This window comes from Protopterus annectens, chromosome 2.part1 (genome assembly GCF_019279795.1).
Source record: "Protopterus annectens isolate FY-2018-M chromosome 2.part1, PAN1.0, whole genome shotgun sequence".
Lineage (NCBI taxonomy): Eukaryota > Metazoa > Chordata > Ceratodontiformes > Protopteridae > Protopterus > Protopterus annectens.
In genome coordinates, this window is record NC_056729.1 from 495,543,243 (window position 1) to 495,564,465 (window position 21,223).

The 21,223-nt window shown below is 41.5% G+C and overlaps 1 protein-coding gene across 1 annotated transcript in view; it reads left to right on the forward strand.

The window, feature by feature from the left end:
• Window positions 1-21,223, forward strand: part of NELFA (negative elongation factor complex member A) — a 1,417,687-nt gene that overhangs the window by 885,601 nt on the left and 510,863 nt on the right. The window contains exon 7 of the mRNA XM_044062292.1: window positions 15,331-15,419. Within this exon, the coding sequence (XP_043918227.1) occupies window positions 15,331-15,419 (89 nt within the window). The remainder of the gene's footprint in view (window positions 1-15,330; window positions 15,420-21,223) is intronic.

Here is a 21,223-nt window from a genome sequence, read left to right on the forward strand (position 1 = left end):
CAATGTCTTATTTTCAGAGTTTGAGTCAGCATGAAGAGCCGTTCCATGGATCAATTGGTAGTGAGTTTAGTGAGAAGTATTTAGGAAAAAATGCTTTCTGAGTCCGTTTGTTTCTCTTGCAGGTAGATCTTTTTATTCTCTTCTGATTTTCGGTTAGTCAAAATTCCTTGCTTACTCTTTAAGGGTTTTTCTTCCTGTGCTCCTGATGGTTATTTTGTTTAGTAAATTGCTGGTTTATTTGGCTTGAATTCTATTCATCCTTGTGGTCTGGAGGTTTGTTCTAGTTTTTGGATAACTGCTGACAATTTAGTATTGTTTTTGTTATTTAGGATTGCTTGCTTGATAATAAGGTGTCAGTGTTTCCTAGGAATTTAAGTGCAGGTAAAAGATTTCCTTCAGGCATGTACATTGTTGAGTGGTATACCATGTATTTTGGGAAGTATAATATCCTTTTTATTTTTTGCCCCCCGACCTTCTTTCACTCAGTTGACCCTTTCATTCCAACAGAACATGAACTGAGTATTATCAGGGTAGGCAAAAGCTTTACAGCTCTATTCATTCCTGCTCAGGAATCCCTGTCAGCCCTCAGTTCCCCCGAGTGATGAGTGGTAGGGAGCAGGTTGGCTTGCTGGTCCTGGGTGGATGACCTACCTTTTCCTGTGTACCCCTCCACCTTACAGCTCCTTTGAGTCCTCAGTCATTGCCTCCTGAGAGAAAGGGTGCTTCTACATACCAGTTCCCCTCCAGCGCCAGCTCACTTAGCTTAGAACTCCACTAGGTGAGCACCTAGATGTTCATTTGATCACACTAGCAGTAGCCTTGGCTCTATAGGGTTATGTCCTCCCAAGGATATAACAGCTAGCCAACTTCCAAAGCTTAAAGGCACCTTGTATGCTCCCAAACTGTTAACCAGCTCAAGTAGAGCTGAAGAAAGAGTGGTTTGGGTGCTAAGCCCTTCAGAACATTCCTGCTACTGAAGAGAGTTCCTCTTTCAGGGTTTCAAGGATCGACAGTCAGCTAACACTTTTATACTGCTGGACGGGTAAGTTCCTTTTAGGGGAAAAAAACGTTCCACAATTTATTTTTTGACAAAAAAATGAACTTTTGCTGTGAAATTATTAATTTTAAGCTAGGAAAGGGTGTTTTTTATATACTGTCACATGACTTTTGAGGAAAAAAGATGTTAAAACTAACTTAAAACAGTTTTTCCGTTATAAAAGTTGTGTTTATTACTTTCTGGTGTCAGGGTAAGTGTTTAAAGTGGTTTTTAGTGGATGAAACTTTAATACCTGATCCAATGTCTCTTCTATCTGTCCTCAAAGTATGGTGTCTTTGGATCCAACTTTGGCCTTGGCCATTGTCAAACTTTGGATCCAAGGCTCAGGCTCCTCCCCTTGCCCACAGTTTCCCTTCTGGCACTGAATTACCTCAAATCTCACTTGCCCCTTCCTTCCCTGATCTGACCTTTGGGTTCAGGCCCCTTGGATTCAGGATGACTCAGGACATGACTTCATTGACTCTGACTATATATTTCGTACCTGATTGACTCGTGTCTTGGTTCTTGATGGACTCTGGTGCTGAGGGGTTGGAACCAGTGTTGTGGGTTTGAGGTCGACTGAAGTTTTCAGATCCATTCCTTCCTCTCTGTGCTTTGACACTAGATAGGTCAGCTTCCTGGTCAACTTCACATCTGATATGAATGGGTTCTCAGAGCTTACCTTTGTTGGGTTCCTTAGAAGTGACAAGGGGCTGCATCTGGACCCATCTCTGCATTGGCATTCAAATACATTGAGAGAGTATCTCACCATCTGGGGAACAGGGAATCGGGCATCCTTTCCCCACTCAGATCATTCCCTGCCCCCACAAATCCTCTCTTGCTGTCAAGTTGGGACAGCCAGCCCCTCAAAGTTTCAAGACAGTAAACATTGTGGACTCCCCATCTGCTTCAGAGTCTTCTCTAGAGCATCACACTGGGGAAGTACACTGAAAGCATGCATGCAAAAGGAGGCATGTGGACTCCATTCAGGATTCCCTCAATGAAGATGCTGATTTTGATGGAGGAGGGATTGCCACTTTAAGATGGTTCTCTGATGTGATCCTTGAGCTACTTGGGCACCTAAGGGGTTGGTCCACTGATGTCCCCTCCCAGGGTAATCAGTATGGCTTCTGGGGGCTGTCCTGTCTACTTCTCGGGTGGTTTCTCCTGGTGATGAACTGGTAGACCTAGTTGTGAAGCAAACATGGTTGAACCATTCCCTTGAAAACCTGGTAAAATTCTAGTTTCACCAAATATATGCCCTTATGAGGCAAAGGTCCCTATGTGGACTCCATGTTGGTAACGGCTGCCTCCAGGAAAGAGCTCACTGAAGAGATCTCTTCTGTCCATCCTCCTAAAAGAACATCCAGGGAGTTGGATAGGTTTAGAATGCAGGCATATGCTTCTGCAACCTTCACTTCCTGTGTTCTGAATTATTTGGCTGATGTAACATACTTTCAGACGGACTTGAGGAAAGGATTATCCAAATCCCTCTCCTGATCCTTATCTGCAAAAGGTAATAAATCAGTTGACATATGCAGCTGGCTACTCTCCAGTCCCTTTCAAGCATGTTTATGTGCCTTATCTCTAATGCAGTCAATGGCATGTCAAAGTCAGCAGGCACCAGAAGAGCTGTTTACTGGCATGCCTGGATGCTTTCCTGCAACTTCATGGAGCACTTCAAGATGTCCTTCTTTAATGCCCCTTAGGTTCATAGGTAGGTACTAGGCTACTGGCCCTAGGGCCTATATAAGCCTAGCCAAAAAATCTACCCTGGCTTTCGCCACCCAAGAAAATTATTTTCCTGTGCCCCTGTCAAGTAGAGCCACAGAAGTAATCCCTGGGGTGAATTTCCCATTTCCCATCCAATCATCAAGATTTTTCTTGAAGAGTGCTAATGAGGAGCTCTGTTTGACATAGATAGGTAGTATGTTCCAGAGTATGGGAAGTCTCTGGGACAGAAATCTATCCCTCCAGCATGTTCTGTTTATTGTGGTGACAAGGTTTAGGTCCCTAGAGTGTGTAGCTCGGAGGGATTGGGATTTCTTTAAGTGGAGCATGTCCAACAGCTCTGGGTTTGACATAGCTTTGTATGTTAGGCAGAGATCGCCCCTGAGTAGGCGATATGCGATGGAGTAAAGCTTTAGTTTTTTGAGACGGTCTGCGTAGGGCATCTGTTTGAGGCCAGTAATCCTCTTTGTGAGGTATTTCTGTGGTCTTTCCAGTTGTTGTAGATGTCTTGTGAGGTACATACCAAAAGGGGCATTGTACCCTATAATGGGTCTAATGAGTGATGAGTAGAGGGGAGCAATGACCTCTTTTTTTTCTGGATGAGAATCCTTTTGTGATGAGATGAGCCACGTAGAAGGATTTCCTGACCACTGTGGCGATGTGATTATCAAAGGAGAGACTACTGTCCACCTGTGTCCCAAGGTCTCTTATCACATTTTCAGCATTAAGTAGACTACCAGCTATGTGGTAGTTCATGGTACAGAGTTTTTACCAAAGGGGATGACAATGCACTTTTTGGCATTGAGCTTCAGGCCATGGCTTTGACACCAGGTATCTGTCTCAGTGAGGCCCTTTTGTAGTTTGTCCACATCGTTAGGAGTTTCGATTATGGCTCCTAGTTTGCAGTCATCTGCAGACTTTGTTAGCCAAAGACCTTCTGTGTTAGCCTGCACTTCAGAGAAGTAGATACCAAACAGGAGAGGACCCAGGACTGAACCCTGTGGTACTCCACTTGTCACTGGTCTGAAGTTGGATTTGGAATCCGCTACTTTCACAGTGTGGGTTCTGTCCGTGAGCCAGTTGGCAACCCATCTTTTGACATAGGGATTTATACCTAGTTTAGTGAGCTTATCTATAATTCTAGAGTGGGGGATGGTGTCAAAAGCCTTGGCGAGATCTAGATAAGCTGTGTGAACCATTTTACCCTCATCTATGGCTTTGGTGACTGCTTCAAAGAAGTCAATCAGGTTTAGGAGACATGATCTGCCTTTTACAAATCTAAACTGGGTAGGGTCCAGAGTTTGGAGATTACCAATGTCTTTGTTTATGAGTTCCACGATGATACGTTCCATGGCCTTGCAGACCAGGCTCGTCAGGATAATGGGGTGGTAGTTCCCGGGGTCCGTCGTGGCTCCCCCTTTGTGGAGTGGGATAACCGTCGTGGTGTGCTATTCAGTGGGTACAAAGCCTGAGGTGAGGCTATGATTGAACATGGTACTTAGGTAGGGTGCCAGTTCATTCTGTAGTTCATGTAGAACGCAGTCTGGGATATTGTCAGGTCCCATGGATGCTGTGCTATTGGATTTGGAGAGTGTGTTTTTACCTGTGCAGCCGTGATTATAGGAACTTTGCATTCTTCCGGTATAGAGATGGGCCCTCTAGGGGGTGAGAGGGGGATAAAGTTAGCACTGAACCTATCTGCTAGGATGTTGGCAATATCAGTTGGTTCTGTATATTTAGTGCCATTGTGCTGTAACTCAGAGCAGATCTGAGTGTTCCCATTGAGATTCTTGACATAGCTATAGAATGCTTTGTGGTTGTCTTTAGAGTCAGTGGCAATTTTGTTTTCGTAACTAGCTTTGGAGGATTTTATGAGGGATCTCAGCTTCTTACTGAGGTTGACCAGGGAGTTCCTCCAGTCATGGGATTTTACTCTTTTTTTTGCAACAGTTTGTTTCTTCTGTTGTAGAGTTTGTTTATGGCAGAGGACCACCAGATTGGCTTCCCTTTATGGAATATAGCATCTTGGTTCTATTAGGGATAGCATGATCCATGCACTCGTGTAAGTGCTTATAAAGTGCATTTGTGTAGGATTCAGCAGTCATACCTCGATTGTCCATCTGCATGGGTGTCATGAAGTTTGCCACTTCTGTCTTAAGAAGTGTGAAGTTGGCTTTGGAGAAGGTTTTTACGATGGTTTCCCTAATTGGGGGTGGGATGTGGATGTCTAGGCTGATTAGCTTGTGGTCGGATCTGACCAACAAGGAATTTTCACCTCTGGTGTGGAACACCGGTTTCCCATGTTGGTAATGACCAGGTCTAGGATATTTCTGCCCCTGGTGGAGATGTGAGTAACTTGATCCAAGGCGTTGGAATTTATGAATTCTAGAAAATGTTGAGCAAAAGAGTTGGTACATGAGTAGTTTTTCCAGTTAATGGTGGGGTAGTTGAAATCACCCATTACTAGGGTGTTGGGTTGTAACCTAGTACTTTCCAGTGTATCAAGAAATGAGGAGTGGGAATCCTGGGGCATGGTGGGGGGTCTGTAGCAAGCTACAATTTGGATTGCGGTCTTGCCCAGAGTTAGTTGCACTTGGATAATCTCGGATGCATTATGCTGTGCAACTAGCCTGGAGGTGTGGATATCCTTAATGAATATGGACACGCCTCCAACTTTAGTGCTTCGTTCTGTGTTAGGTGGCCAAAAGGTGTGGTATGAATTGTAGCCTGGTAATGCAGGGGTGCTCTCTGGAGCTTTGAACCAGGTCTCTGTCACTGCACAGATGTCAGTGTTCTCCATTTTAAGGAGTGCCTCGAGTGAGTGCATTTTGAGGTTTAGACTTCTAGCATTGAGTAGCATTACCCTAAGATTTTGCTTGCTTGTACCTGTTACGGTGGTGAATTTGTCATTTGAACCTTGCCTAAAAAAGGCACTATGGTGACAGATCCACCTTGTTTCAACCTAAAGTTAAAGAGATGCTTTCTAGAAGTGAACAGGATGGCAAGAGCTTGTCAGTCAGAGGACCATTTCCAGAAACCAAAAGGGCAATAAGAAATTGCAGTTCCACAATTCAGGTTTTTGTGTAACTGTAGTTTGCCAGGAACTGCCTTATTAGCTTGAGGCTTATTTCTTTTCTTTTTTTTTTTTGGAATATTTTTTGTGTTAAAAGTAAACAGTTTTTGGGTTTAGATGCTCATGTTTTACTTACAGGGTGTGTTAAAACTACAGACATTGTAATGCTTGTGTGCTTTGTGACAGCATTTTTTTTCAGTTGGTACAGAGCAGGGAAAGGAACTACTAGTTCAGTCAAAGACTGTATGTATCGTTTGTGAATCTACTTTGGTGTTGTGATCATTTAGGGAAGTTTAAGTCCATGTGTTCTGCTTGTGATTGCTTTGTGGCAACTTACCTTCCAACTAAGTTTTTCCAGCACTGCTTTCTAGTAATTAAGCTTCTTCCTCAGTCACATCATGGATTCTCACTCCGGTACTGTTGATTCTTCTCCTGCCTTACCTAAAAAGCCAAAACCTACTAAAAATGAGTCTTTGTAATTACTACAAGCTCAGTTAATGCTTTAGCTACTGGTGGGGGATCCTGTAGTGGCCATTAATTGTTCCTCAGCTCTTCCACTGGGCTCTCTGAGTTCCTCTGGTGTTGCTTCTTCTACCATCACAAACCAGGGGCACACATGTTCTCTGTGGCTATTCCAGTGTGTGATAAGGGCATGGGAGCATCATCTTCCTTTGGTTGGGAGATGCTCCTGGAGATTCTTCTTGTGAGAGCTGGGGAAAGAGGCCTGTTGCCTGGGATAATTACCTTTCCCCAGTCAGTTTTCTTTCAGGGATAGAACACATTTGAAATTGCTGCTCTGAAGATACTCTTATAGTACATAAAGATGAAATTCTTACCTTAGCCAGGAGCCTTTTGCAGTCAGTTTGTCCTGGAATTCAAAAATTCTTACCCGAGTACTGTTGTGATTAAAAAAAAAATTTTGGAGATAGAATAGTCTGTCATTGATTGAGACAGAGTCCCCTCTCCTATGGATTCCCAAAGTCAGGACTTTGATTCTGAGGAGGGAATAAATGTCCCCTCTCCCTTAGAGGAGTTTTCTTTTTCTGAGTCTGTTTCCAAGAGGAAGTATGCATTTTTGTGGAAACAAGTTTAGGTTCCCCTGAAATGAGGAGGTACTATGAGATCTAATGATGTCATTTTCATTCATTCCTCAACGTATGGGTCTTGGATCCAACCCTCTGATCTGACTTGGCCAGTACTTTTAGATTCTTGCTTCTCCCTTTACCCGTAATGCCCCTTACTTGCCAGATTACCTCAGATCTTGTTTGCCATTCTAATGATTTGGTCAGGATTGCTTTCTTTCGAACTCTAGAGTGCTTTGTTGGGTTTTGTGAGTTTGTTTGTGTCTTTCGGATTTTCCCGGTTTTTGTGAGTAATAAAATATAATTTATTTTTTTATTTTCCTTATTTATTGCTGTCCATATCTGTTTATCCTTCCTCCCTTTACTCCTTTTTACTGTGTAGGTAGCTTTTTTACCATTGTTAGTGCTAGGCCTTTTTTCTATACCTTTTAGGTATTCCTACCATTGTTGGTAGTTTTTCTTTACCTTTACTTATGTGTGTGTGTGTGTGTTTGTGTATGTGTATTATATATATATGTATATACATACATACATACAGTATCTTGTAGAGTTACTTCTATCTCTTCCTTTGTTTTCTCTTTTTTTTTTTTTTTTGCTAGAGTTTGGTTGTTGGTATGGCTGACAAGCCTACCGGTTTTTAAGAAGTGCACTTCCTGTGGGCATAAGATACCCAATGCTGATGCCCACAGTATGTGTATATTGTTTAGGCCAGTCTCACTTGCAGGTGTCTTGTGAGATCTGTGCAGGTTTCAACTCGAGGCTGATTAGTTACAGGTGGAATAAGTTGGTCTTTTGGCAGCTTCTTCTTCCACTATTGCTTCTACTTCTCAGGCTCAACCCCCTGTGAAAAAGCAAAGGTCATCGGAGCTTAGGGAGCCCAGGAAGCGCTCCCCTATGAAGTCTACTGCATCTGCTCCAAGTTTGGAGCCACCCTCCAAAATAAAAAAAAAGTGTCGGATCTGACATCAGATCCTACAACTTCTGTGGCCAAATCTCCCCGGGTCCAGAACCGTAGATTCTCTCCTAAACCTCTCTCTCTTAGACTTGAATCACCATTTTTACAGGAGACTCCTAGGAAGTCGTCCCTGCTCTCCTTCCACAACTTCCTCACTCGGGTCTTCCAGTAGTCTTTCTGTGGCAGATATAGAAGGGTGATGAGGAAAATTGTTAGAGCACAAATCCAGATGGAGGTGTTGCTGGCTCTGTCTTCCATTGGGTCCTTGAGCCTTCAATTACCTTCACACCCCATAGTGACACTTTCCCCAGTCCAGCCCATGGTTTTGGAGCCATCTGATCTGAGGATACCACTTTCTTCTTCGGATCTGACTTTATCCCTCACCCATTCAGCGCCAGTCCTCACTGAGCAGGACGAGCTTCCTAGCCGAACTGTCGATGCCCCATCTGGGAGGTTGACTTTGGTTCCAAAAACCTTACAGTCATTGCTTCCCCTCAGAGAACTTTGGTCCAGCTGCCTCCTCAGAGGGGAGATCCTAGAGGGGTGGAGAATTGACTGAGCCGACAGCTTCGGCTCCTGCAAGGTTGGTTTATACTTGTCCTTGACACACTGCTTTTGAGATAGTGGAGAGGGTAAGTCCGGTCATCTTTCTCCATAAGGACAGCCAGCCCATAAGAGCTTCCAGACATGGAACTACTGAACAGGAACTGTCTCTTCTGATACCTGTCCAGAACACCCCACTGAAGAGGTCCATCAGAAGAAAATGTGTAAGAGGAGGCACTTCGATTCCCCCAGGAATCTTTAAACAAGGGTACTGATTTTGATGGGGGAAGGTCCCCTAGGTCCCTACTTGAGGATGTCTCCTTCAGAGACATTTTAGAGATCCTGCACCAAAAGGTGGTTGGTCTTCCCAAAGTCCTTCCCAAGAGGAATTGGTGTTTCTGGAAGCCTTCAGGTGTAGCCCATGTACATCTTGGATTACCCCCCGGCAGATGACCTTGTAGACCTCATCTCCCACCAGGTGTGGAAGGATCAGGATACCATGGCGCCTATCCCCTGCCATCCAGACAAGATTTTAGGAGCCTGCAAGGATAGGCAGTACTGGCGTAAGGGAACCCCTGTAGATGCTGTGGTTGTTGCAGCAGTCACCAAGAAGGGAACTAACATAACAGAGTTCCTCTGTCCACAATCTTAACAGAGTCTAGGTCAAGGGTCTGCAATCTTCACTATCAAAAGAGCCATTTTGGCTCCTCTCCCACCAAATAAAATTCGTCTGGAGCCACAAAACCTATTTAACCCCTAAAATGAAGATAACACATAAACAGCATATAAAGTTTTGTATATAGTTATTATACTATATATATATATATATATATATATATATATATATATATATATATATATAAGAACTACAGTTTATTGCATTTATGAAATTATAGAACTGCAAAAAGAAAACTATTGACATTTTATTGCTGTTCTTTTACCTGTTACAAGAAAGGAAAACGCCAAACTCTTACGAAGAGGAGTAAAAAAAATAAAAAAACACTGTTGTGAAGGCTTGCTGTGAAATAAAACAAAGAACTATCCAGGCCTGTTTGAGTCCTTCCCTTACTTGTGGAAAATTAATAAAATAAAAAGTAGCCCACTTTGAAATAAATAAAATGTATAGCTGCACCCTAATAGCTTTAAAAAGAGTAAACATAAAAATAGGCCAGTTTGTATTTAATTATGACTTAAGTCCATTTCAGTGTGCCATCATCCTCTTCTGTTTTTTCCCTCAGCAAAGTACAGCAGTCAACCATCGGGCCTAAACGTAAAACACAGCTATATCAGCAGAGGGTCCAAAATAATTTTTTTTTCACAAAAATAATAGCCTATTGAATGATAGTGTTCTCACATGTTTAATGTGATTTCTGTTTCTGAACATCACTGCAGAGTTTCTCTATATCAGGGTTGCAAGATGTTACTTTGATCTTCACACAGGACTGCAGGCTGTCATCCATGAGGCATGACTGATATTTGCATTTTATGTAGTTCATGCTTGAGAAAACCTGCTTGCAGAATATGTGCTGTTGACTTCATCTAACAATGAACAGTATTGTCTGTGTTTTAACCCTTTTGCCATTATCTTGCTCACTATTTGAATGACAAGGTTCATCACCTCCATGCATTTGGGAAGAAATGTTTGGGTGCACAGTGATTCTCGGTGCAGAATGCAGTGAAATGTCAGCAGCTTTTGATCCAGTGACTTCCGAAGTGAAGTCACAAATCCCTACAGTGCTGCTCTCTTACTAGATGCCCCATCAATAGCCACTGACACCATGTGGGTGATGTTTATTTCTTTGGTTTTTAAACAATTCACAGCCTCACAAATGCCCCCCCCCCCCCTCCGTTTGGCCTTTTAGTGGTTATCAACTCAATGATTTCTTCCTGCAGCCCATCAGAGTTCACATATCTGTATAACAGCTCTGTCCGATCAGTTTTGTTTGCATCTTTTGACTCATCACAGGCAGTTGAGTATGCTGGTGCCAAATTAATGTCCTCAGTTTGTTGACTGGTGATGTTTGCTGCTACCTTAATGGCCCTGTCCTTGACAGTCTTTGCAGAAGGAGCCGCATCTCTAATTTTCTGAACAATTGCATGTTTGTTTTTAAAGTATGAGAAGAGATGCTCTATTTTAATGAATGATTCTTTCAAGTATTCTCCACCTGTGAATGGCTTTCTGTGCCTTAATATCTCCTGAGCTGCCACAAAACTAGCAGCAGTAGTTGAGTTTACAGACTTGATCTACTTCTTGAAAGTATATTTGCTCTGATAAACTTTCCACAGCAGTTCCGAAATCACCCTTTTTCATTCATCTCCAGCTTGGTACTTTTCAGCAAATGCTATGTGTTTGTCCTGCAGATGTCTTTCAGCGTTGCAATCCTATTGTTGTTTGCTAATTTCTCACCACAAATCAAGCACACAGGTGAGCCAGCATCATTGGCAGTTAAAACAAATGAATCTGTCCACAGAATTAAACTCTCTATTTTCTTCCAAGACTTTTCTTTTTTTGGATTTATCCTTGGTTGGCTTACAGGGGGGTCAAAAACTCAAGATTAACCACCTGCAAGCAGCAGGGAAAGGTGGTAGGCTGTAGACCTTGTAGGATGTGACACATATTTTGGTTGACAAAATATTAAAACACCTTTTTTTTATTTTAGTGTCACAGTATCACCTCAGTCTCCAAAATAAGAGGTGTCTGCTTTGAAAAAAATAAAATAAAAATAGCCATTATTTATTTCCATATTATTTTTTTTTTCAGTCCTACAGGGAGTCGCTTCAGAGGGGTGGAAGAGCCACATGTGGCTCTAGAGGCACTGGTTGCCTGCCCCCTGGTCTAGGACGTTGGACAGATTTGGAAAGTACATCTATGCTTTGGTGAGTTTGCCTTGCGGTCACTTAACTATGTGGCACATTTTAGTAGATTACAGATGGACTTGATCAAGGAACTCTCTAAGTCTACCCCAGGGTCCATGTCGACAGAGGAAGAGAAAACTTACTCTTCCCAGCTGGCCACCCTACAGTTTATATCCAACATGTCCTTTAGGTTAAAATGTCACACTTTTGAAGGTCCCTCACAGGCTCATAGTTCAGGCGGAACCATAAGGAGACATGCTTGGATGAGACTCTGTGATTTTGTGGAGCCGTTTAAATCCTCTTTCATCAATGCTTCCCTTGATGGATCTTACCTGTTTGGACCCACTTTTAGATATACTTTCCCATAGTGAGAAGGATAGAAAGACCTTGTCTGATGTTGGAATCCATTTCTCTAAGAATCAGCACAGTAGTAAGAAGATGTGGTTCTGGAAATCTTAAGGGCCTTTTCAGTGCTGATGTGGGGAGTTTTCTCCCAGAGGCAGAGGGGGAAATAATGGAAGATACCATCCTTGCAGCTTGGGGAGTCTGCAGAAATAAGGGTCTCAAGATTCTTTCTTGGACAAGCCCTTTCATTGCTCCTGAAAGGTTGCCTGACTGTTCTTCTCTGGAGGCAGTTGGGGGGAGCTTTTCCTTGCACCCAAATTCCTGGACAACCTTCACAAGAGATTATTGGGTGCAAAGGATTATGTCCAGATGGATACTTCATTCCCTTTTCACAAAACCACTCTCTCCCCAATTTTCCATCCAATCAGAAGGAGCTAGCAGTATTAGAAGTCCAAAAGCTGATAGAAAGGAGAGTCATCCAAGAGTTCCTACCAGACCAAGTAGGATCCGCAATTTACTCAAGGCACTTTTTAGTGCCAAAGAAATCAGGGGACCTGAGACCTATCCTAGATCTCAGTCATCTAAATCAATTTTTGAAGAATTCTAAATTCCAGATGTTCACAGTTCAGTCCATTCTACTGCTTCTACAGAAGATCAACTGGATGTGCCCAATAAATCAAGATGCATACTGTCACATCAAAATAAACAGGAGCTCTTGAAGATATCTGCGCTTTCAGCTGGGAGCCACTCATTAATTCTCACCACAGCCCCTAGGGGTGTTCACCAAATGTATGGCAGTGGTAGCAGCTCATCTCAGACTGCACGGATTCAGAGTGTTTCCTTATTTAGATGACCAGCTTCTTTCTGCTCCAACCAAGTGTCTGCTAGAGAAAGCCAGGGATTTCTTACTCCAGTTGTGGCCATTCCTAGGGATCACAGTAAATCTTTCCAAGTCCCAACTTCAACCATTTAGTTTTGGAGTTTATAGGAGCTCACCTGGACACAGTCAGACAGGTTGCATTCTTACCTCAAGAGCAGAATTTATTCCCTAAGATTGCATGTCAGACATATTCTAGACCATCCTTATCCTCTTGCGAGACTGGTTCTTCAAGACTTAGGTTTGATGGCTGCAGCGATCACCCTATTACCCATGGATAGCTTTCACATGAGAATTCTCCAGTGGACTCCATCAGTGCAGTGATCGATGCTTTGGCATCCGTTAAAGCATTGAATAAAGATTTTGCGGGCTTGCGAGGATTCCCTACTTGGGTGGATCCAGTCTGACAAGCTGTGTCAGGGACGTCCATTTATCTTTCCAGCTGTGAAGGCCACACTGACCATGAATGCCTCCCATTTGGTGGTGGGGGGCATTTCATGGGATGGTACGTGGTCCCCAGAAGAGATCAGTTTACACATCAATGTCCTGGAGATGACAGCAGTAATGTTAGCTTTGCAGACCTTTCAGAGCTCTCTTCGTCTAGGTACAGTTGCTATTCAGACAGACAGTATGTCAATGGTTTGGTACATCAACAAATGGGGAATCAGATCTTACCCCCTTTGCGGAGAAGCAGTGAGAGTTTGGCAGTGGGTGATCTCCTCCAACCACTTTCTTGTGGCAATGCAAATTCCGGGGAGATCCAGCTTCCTAGCCAGCAAGCTCAGCAGATCCATCCTGATACTGCCCAACTGGTCTCTCAATCCTGTAGTGATGGCAATGATTTTTTGTCACTGGGGTCAACCTTGCTGTGACCTCTTTGCCTCTCCCTGCTACAGCAACTGCCACAGATTCTTTACCCTAATTTCCCCTCAGGGGGAGTCACAGAGAGATGCTCTAATCCACATTTTGCCCCCCCCCCCCCCCCCCGTCTCCTGTATGCTTGTCCTCTCCTTCCCTTAATGAGGTTAATTTCTCATGCCTAGGAGGTTTGAGAGATGCAAGTTCAGGAATTGCTACAAGAAGGCACATCTGGGTGAGTCATTGTGACTCTGTGGAGCCCTTCAAGGTGTCATTCATCAGTCCTGCATTTGATGGCTCCACCTTGTTGAACCCTAAGGTGAAGGAAATCTCTCTAGGAGTGAGCAGGATGGAAAGATGTTACCTGCTGTAGAAATGTTGTATAAGAACTTACCATAATAGTAGATGTTTGAATTCCACACTGCTGCCATAGCTGCAACCAGTCACTATCATTTTTTCTTTCATATGCATAATTGTTTTTTGGGGATATAAAATGCTTTTCTTTATATTTGATTAGAAGTTCAGGCAGAGTGAAGTTTCTTCATATTTTTTTCTGTGGTAAGAAAGTCCTAAAGTTGCTTCCTTCTGTCTGCTGTTTATCTGATTGGTTTTGGGTATTCATCAGCCAAAGGGAAAGTATGGGAGGATGCCAGAACTTTTGAAGCATGCCGCCAAAGGGAAAGTATGGGAGGATGCCAGAACTTTTGAAGCATGCCTGTTATTGCTCCCTAGAGGGGGAAATAGCTCAGACACACAAAGGCTATTACAGCACTGTAGAATTTGAACATCTGTGTTATACACAACTGTACTTTCTGCACTGCCACCTACCATCACTTATTCTTGTATATCTCCCTGTTCCATTCTATTCTTCATTGCATGTAATCCTTGTTTTCTTTACCCTTTCTTTTAGTCCCATGCCCATCCCACTGATGTGATAACTGTTGCATGCACACTCATACAGGTCTTTTGTCTTATAATGATGAACAAATCAAAACATTGTTCACTGTGAAGTGTGGCATGTTCCCTTTCTCCATTCTTTTACAACATCGAAGGACATGCTTATGGAAAGCTGAGGGATAGGTACTATTCTCGTAGTTTGGAAGCTGCCTTCATTATGCTCTTGTCTACATGTATGCTGACAAAAGTACTTCATCTTACTTTTTATGAACATCATGCACGCGCACGCATATATGTGTGTGTATGTGTGTGTGTGTGTATATATATATATATATATATGCATATTTTTTTCACTTGATCTTGGTGATTGCAGAATCTTTTGGTGTAGATACACCTTTGCATTCAATAAAGCAGCAATGTGTCCAGTTAACTTGAACAGGATATGCAGATAAATTGTACAGTTCATAAATGGCCATTCAACTGTACATAAACATCACTACTGTATACTGAAGTTCCTGTTTCAGTAGAGTATCATCCTGGTATTCTTCACTAAAGAACAGAAGGAAAAATCCTTGTACATGATGCTGACTGCAGTCTTTCTATTTATTGCATTTGTGCACCATAGTATTGGAGTTCAGTGTTTTTTTTTCCTAACTGCTTTTGGTATAATTTTTTTTTCTTGTGGAACTGTAATTTTTTTATGGAAAAAGCAATGGAGTAAGATGTGAATGCTTTCAGTTATTGATTAAGAGCGGCATAATATATGAATCGCAGGTAAGGCCAGTTGTCTGGCTCCCTTGGATTGTACCTTAGGGCAGTGCAGTGCACATTATCAGAACTGTTTGTTTCATGTATGTTATAATTTTGTAGTATTTCAACGCAGCTAACCTAACTGCAAGAGATTTCTTGCCCATTTTACATTTCATAGTCTACATCCTACATGTTGTAGCTGACAGCCATTTCAGGAATGTCCATGTAGGTTCCGCAGATGTTAACAAATTTAGGTTTTAATTATTGATGTTTCAGTTTGTTTGTAAGGCAGTCATGGTGATTTTGGCTAACTTTTTTCACCAACAGAAACCGAAGGTGCAGAAAAGCAGGCAAAGGAAGAGACTGTTGCAGAAAATGTTACTCCCGATTATGCAGCAGGTCTTGGCTCTATACAGGTAATACTTTTCTACCAGTAAAAATAAGTAAATAAATAAATAATGCTCTGTGAATCTGGTATCAAACTCTCAAGTGCAGGAATTTGTTATATAAGTGGGATATAGCCAAAGGGTGGACTTCAGTCCTCTAGCCAAATCTGTTCCTCACAGCTGTAGGGTGTGATGTTCACTCCTGACCTCTGGTTACTGCCAGCCTGAGTAAGTTTTCTCCAGGTACTCTGGTTTCTTTCTTCCCTCTTGCATTGGTTTATAAGCTACACTTAAGTGCTCATATATGCTATGTTTCCTTTTTGTACATAGGTTATGGCTGGAAAGAGTCCACTGCAGCTCACCTGCCCGTTTAACAAATGATAATTAAAATAACATTTGCATAAAGAGTAGAGGTTGAGTTTGTGTGAGAACATAGATTCATAGATTAGGTTCATAGATTAGTATTAGGCTAACTGCCCTTGTGGGCCATTTTAAGCCTAGCCAACTGCCCTCTGTGAGAATCAAACCCTGTACCTTGTGTCTGTAAAGCAAACACCTTAACCATTAAGCCAACCTCCCACCCTCAACATCATGATTGCTTAGTGGTAGTATCACCATTACACATCTCCAAGGTCTGGGGTTCACGTCCAATTTCCAGTCACTGTCTTAGTGAGGATTTGAATGCTGTTCTGTATCTGCATGAATTTTCTCTTGGTAGTGTAATTTCCTCCTTCCTCCCAAAAAATGGAAGTCGATTAACAGCTGTACTAAATGTATTGTATTCTACCCTTGCATTTTTAATTTGTCCAAATCTTTTAGGTTTCTAATACCATGATGGGAATGGACCCTACTCCTAAGTCAAAGTACAATTAAAGTTCATGAAATTAGTGTTGTTTCAGTCTTTGATGTTAGCTATAAGTGCTCTTCGCAGCATCCACAGTGTGCCTAGTAATGACTCCTCCTGCAATTCGTATGGAGTTACATGTATTGGTAACATATCCAAGTATGACTGTAAATTCTTTTTTATAAGACCTGTTGCCCTTACTACTACTGGAACAGTCTGGGTATCCTTCTTCCACGTTGCCCTCGTTTCTGCCTACAAATCCTGGTATTTTACGACTTTGTGCCTCTGTACATAACACTGTGGTCACTGGGTGTAGCAATTTCAATAATCAATGCTACTTCTGTCTTCTTTTCATGGACTACTATATCTGGTTTTCTCGCATCTATTTTTTGAACTGTTGGTAGTGGGTGATCTCGTGTGATATAAGCTTCCTCATTTTATGTGATGCTTTGTGTCTCATGTTTCCAGTGTTTTTCAGCCACTTCAATACCATAATGTTTGCACAATCCCCACTGCAACAGTCTTGCCACATTATTATGCCTTTCAGTATACAATCCTTCTGCCATTAGTATATCACAGCCAGCAGCAAGGTGTGCAACTGCTTCCAGTTCTGTTTTACAAAACCTACATTTGTCAGATTCTGCCACATGTTCAATGGAGTTTGTAAACCAACATGTACGTAGGCCTCTATCTTGGGCTGTAACCAATATTAACCTTTCACCTTTTGGTTTGAATTTGCCTCTCCTTAACCATTCCTGCATTCTCCTGTTCAACATGAGGTTCTTCCAGGAGTTTTCTGTACTTGCAACTATATTTATACATTCTTCACATTTCTTGCCTTCTCATCTGATCCTTCACCTTATATTCTTTCTTTTGTTTTTTTTTTTGGGCACATTCAGTTGCTGCCTAATTTGTATCTACTTCTGGTTTGATTTCCATTCCTGCATGATGCCGATATGCTTCTGCTAGACTTAGAAAGGAAGTTGTCTTAGATTTATTCTCCTCACGTTTCAAAACTTTCACTATGTTTGGGTCTTGTGAGGTCAGCAGATATGTATGCTGTCCCACAATTGCAGATCTGTACATGTAATCAATTTCAAGGAGGCCCATATCTCCTTCGGAATGTGGAATATATGAACTTTGTATGCACTGATTTTTATAAGTCATTTGATGAGCATCTTCTTGTTTTCCTTTCTAATCTGTCCAACACCTTTTGGGGCCAGTCAATCACTCGAAAACTGTTACGTTAGGACAGGAAGAGCAAATTGGTTTATAGCTTGAATTTTGTTCCTAGATGTCAGTGTTGTTTTCAGGATTAATTTTAAGTCTTCTAAAATATTCCTTACTACGTTTTATTCACATTTGTTCATGTTTTATTGCTGATCCTTCATCAATTCCCAAATGTTTATACACTCCCTCTTGCTCAAGTTCTTTAATATCACATTCTTGTCCCAAACTGATGTTTTCTTGGTGCTGCAGCTTTCAAGACCAAATAACATTCTTGTATCACCTGAAAACATTTTGACTACTTGCAGTTGTGCTTTCAGTTCCTCATCTGATGAGCTGTACGGTTTTAAATTGTCAACAAAGGGAAGATGAGAAGTCTTTATACTTTGTTGCTTTCTGGGAGCCAAATTATAGCCATGACCTAATCTGTTAAGCAGACAGTTTGATGGGTTAAGGGCAAGGCAAAAGAGCAGCAGTGACAGAGAGTCACCCTGGAATATCCCCTTTGGATTTTTATACCTGGAGTAATAATTCCCCCCCCCCCCCCCCCCGCGGTCGAGTGGCATTCGAAAGACATGAGTAGAATGGGCTTGCCTTCGTTGAAGGTTGGGCGTTGAGCTGGCACCTCGGCACCCATAAAAATCTGCCAATCATTAGCGGACCGGAGTTCTGCTGTGGCGACCCCTAACCAGGAAAAGCCGAAAGAAGAACAATTATGGCTTAACTGCAGAGTGGTTTGCCACTGTTGCATGGTCACTGTGATATAGTATATCAGTGTAAGGTGCATCTTACACATTTTTAAGCACTCTTTATCCATGAACGTGGGATATTGTCAAATGCTTTTTTGTAGTCAATCCATGCCATACTTAGATTCTTCCCCTTTTTACAGTTCCCCACGATAACTTTATTTAACAACAAATGATCCTTTGTTCTATATGACTTTTTTACTGCCCTTTTCTTCTAAATGAGTATAAACTGTCGGCATCGATTCCAGTGTAAAGTTTATACATTGTCAGAAGGCAAGTTAGTGATCTATAATTTATGATTTAGCTTGCAGGTTCACTCTTAAGTTGGAGCTTTGTTTTTCCTGTTGTTAGCCAGGTTGGTGTCTCTTTGGCGTACGCATATAAAAGTTCTTACTAAATCGTCGTGCAAAGATGTTAATACTTTTAACCAGAAGTTGGGTACTGCATCTGGCCTGGGGTTTTCCAATTAGAGGCTTTTCTTAACTTTGTTTCAGTCTCTGACTGTTCCCATTTCATATCCTGTACCTTTGAACTTCTATTTCTTTCTTTTACTTTTTCTGTCCATTTAGCATCTTTATGTTCCACAGGATCTTCATAAATATTTCTCCAAAATGTATCTATTTCGTGTTTTTTTGATGGTCTTTTGATTCCTGTTACCTTGTTTCCAAATTCTCTATAAAACTTTTTTTGGGTCATCAATAAATGGCTTATTTTGTATTTTTACTTTATATTTAGCTATGTATCTGCTGAGTTTTTCTGCCTGTGCTGATATTTTTAGTTTATTTGCAATAGTGTATGATAAATCCTGATTTGTTATAATACTGTTCATTGCTTTTATCATGTTTATCTTTCTGAGTATTTTTGTTGATCTGTTCCCTCTTCTATACTCCAGTGACATTTGTCTTAATTGCTTTAGAGTTTTCTCTATTCAGTACTTCCATAATGGCATTCGATTTCTCTCCTTCCTTTCCCTTATTACCATATGTTATTGTGTTAAAATTTTACCTGTTATTAATTTAGCTGCATAGTAATGTATCCTGTTTACTTCTGTTACATCGCATGGATCTCCATGGACATTCCTAATTACTGTGTTCATTTGTTTTATCAAACTTCTAAGTTTTGGGTTTTTATTAACCTTCTGCAGTCTATTTCTTTAGTTGATATTAATATGTCTGTGTATCTGTATTAAATCAAGCAACTCTTTTCTTAGCTCATTTCTTCTAAACTGAGAGCCCATTTTTTGTTCTCCATTTCCTGCGGGCATTCTATAGAAAGTGCTATAGCATCTTCTAGTGGCACATTCTCATCAATTCCATCTGTGTCATCTATTGCTCTATTGTATGGGAACTCACTGGCCTATAACTCCTCAACATTGTCTTTGTCAGAGTTGCCTGTTCCTTCCCTTGCTGTCCAGCTTCAAGTGAACGTTTATACTGATTTCCTGTGAAAAGCTGCAAAATATCTTCATATAGCTACTGACCTGTTGCTTCCCGTTCCACTGGTTTCTCCTGAATTTGGATGTCCATTGCTCTATCTACTTCATTTCACAGGTACTCCATAACCTCAATTTCTGTTCGGATTATCCATTGGTAATCTTCTTTTCTACTTTTCCTGTTTGCCTTCTTATTTTTTGTATTGTAAAGTTTTCATGTCTGGATTCCTTTGCCTGTATTTCGCTTTAAATATCCTTGGTGCTGCTCTTTTTGTATCGATTAGTTTTGCTTTGTCCTTTGCATAAGTATTACACTGTATTAAATCTCTTTTTCTTTCCCATGTCCATATTTCATCTTCAGATGTCTCCTGATCTTCTTGTTTCTCTTTACTTTGGGGACTCATTCCATCACACTGTCATGTAATCTGTGTTAGACCTTCTACACCAAATCCTTCACTTCGCAGGCATTCCATAACTTCATCTTCCGTATTTTTAACTTCTATTTTACTAATCTTTTCTACAGTCCCACTTTGTGATAATATGCTATATTATAGCAATAACCCACACTTGGGTGTGGGTAATGCTGGATTTACCCACGGTTGGTGTGGTTTGGTCACGAGGGTAAAGCCCGAGTGGCCAAACAAAGCTAACCGTGGGTAAATCCAGCATTACCCACACCCAGAAGTGGGTTATTGCTATTATACAATGACATTGTTTAAGAAAAAAAATAATTACTTTTCTTAAATAATGGCATTGTATAATGCCTCCTTGCTGCCCTTCCGCAGCTGTCTGGGTATTCTGCGGCAGTTCTGATGTACTGCGCATGCGTATATTTACGCAGTACATCAGAGCTGTGGGCAAAAGCAACGGAGAAAGCAAGATCGCCGTTGCTTTTTACAGCCTGTCTCGCTATGTTAAACGCATTTAACATAGCGAGACAGCTTTAAAAGAAGCAACGGAGAATCTCTGTTGCTTTTTTTAAAGCTGTCTCGCTAGGTTAAAGGCATTTAACAGTTTTGAAAAAAGCAACGGAGAAAGCAAGATCTCCATTGCGTTTTAAAGTGTCTCGCTATGTTAAATGGGTTTAACATAGCGAGACAACTTTAAAAAAAGCTGTCTCGCTATGTTAAACTCATTTAACATGGCGAGACAGGTTGTAGCAAGCAACGGAGATCTTGCGTTCTCCATTGCTGTAAAAAAAAAAAAAAAAAAAAAAAAGAGTTAAACTAATGGAAAAAGTCCGGGCGACCAGACCTTTTTCCATTACTGTAACTCTGATTTACAACGTGCACGCTGACCAATCAGCGTGCATGTTTTGGAATATTAATGGGGGGGGGGGTCATTGTATAATTTGTTTTTGTAGATCGGTTATGGCTGGAAGGCATCCACTGCAGGTCACTTGCCTGGTTAACAAATGATAAATAAAATAACATTTGCATAAAGCATAGAGGTTGAGTTTACAAGAGGGAAAAAAAAACTTTTTAGAGCATCACGATGGCTTGTTGGTAGTATCACCATTACACATCTCACAAGGTCTGAGGTTCACGTCTGATTTCCAGTCACTGTCTTAGTAGGCTTTTGAATG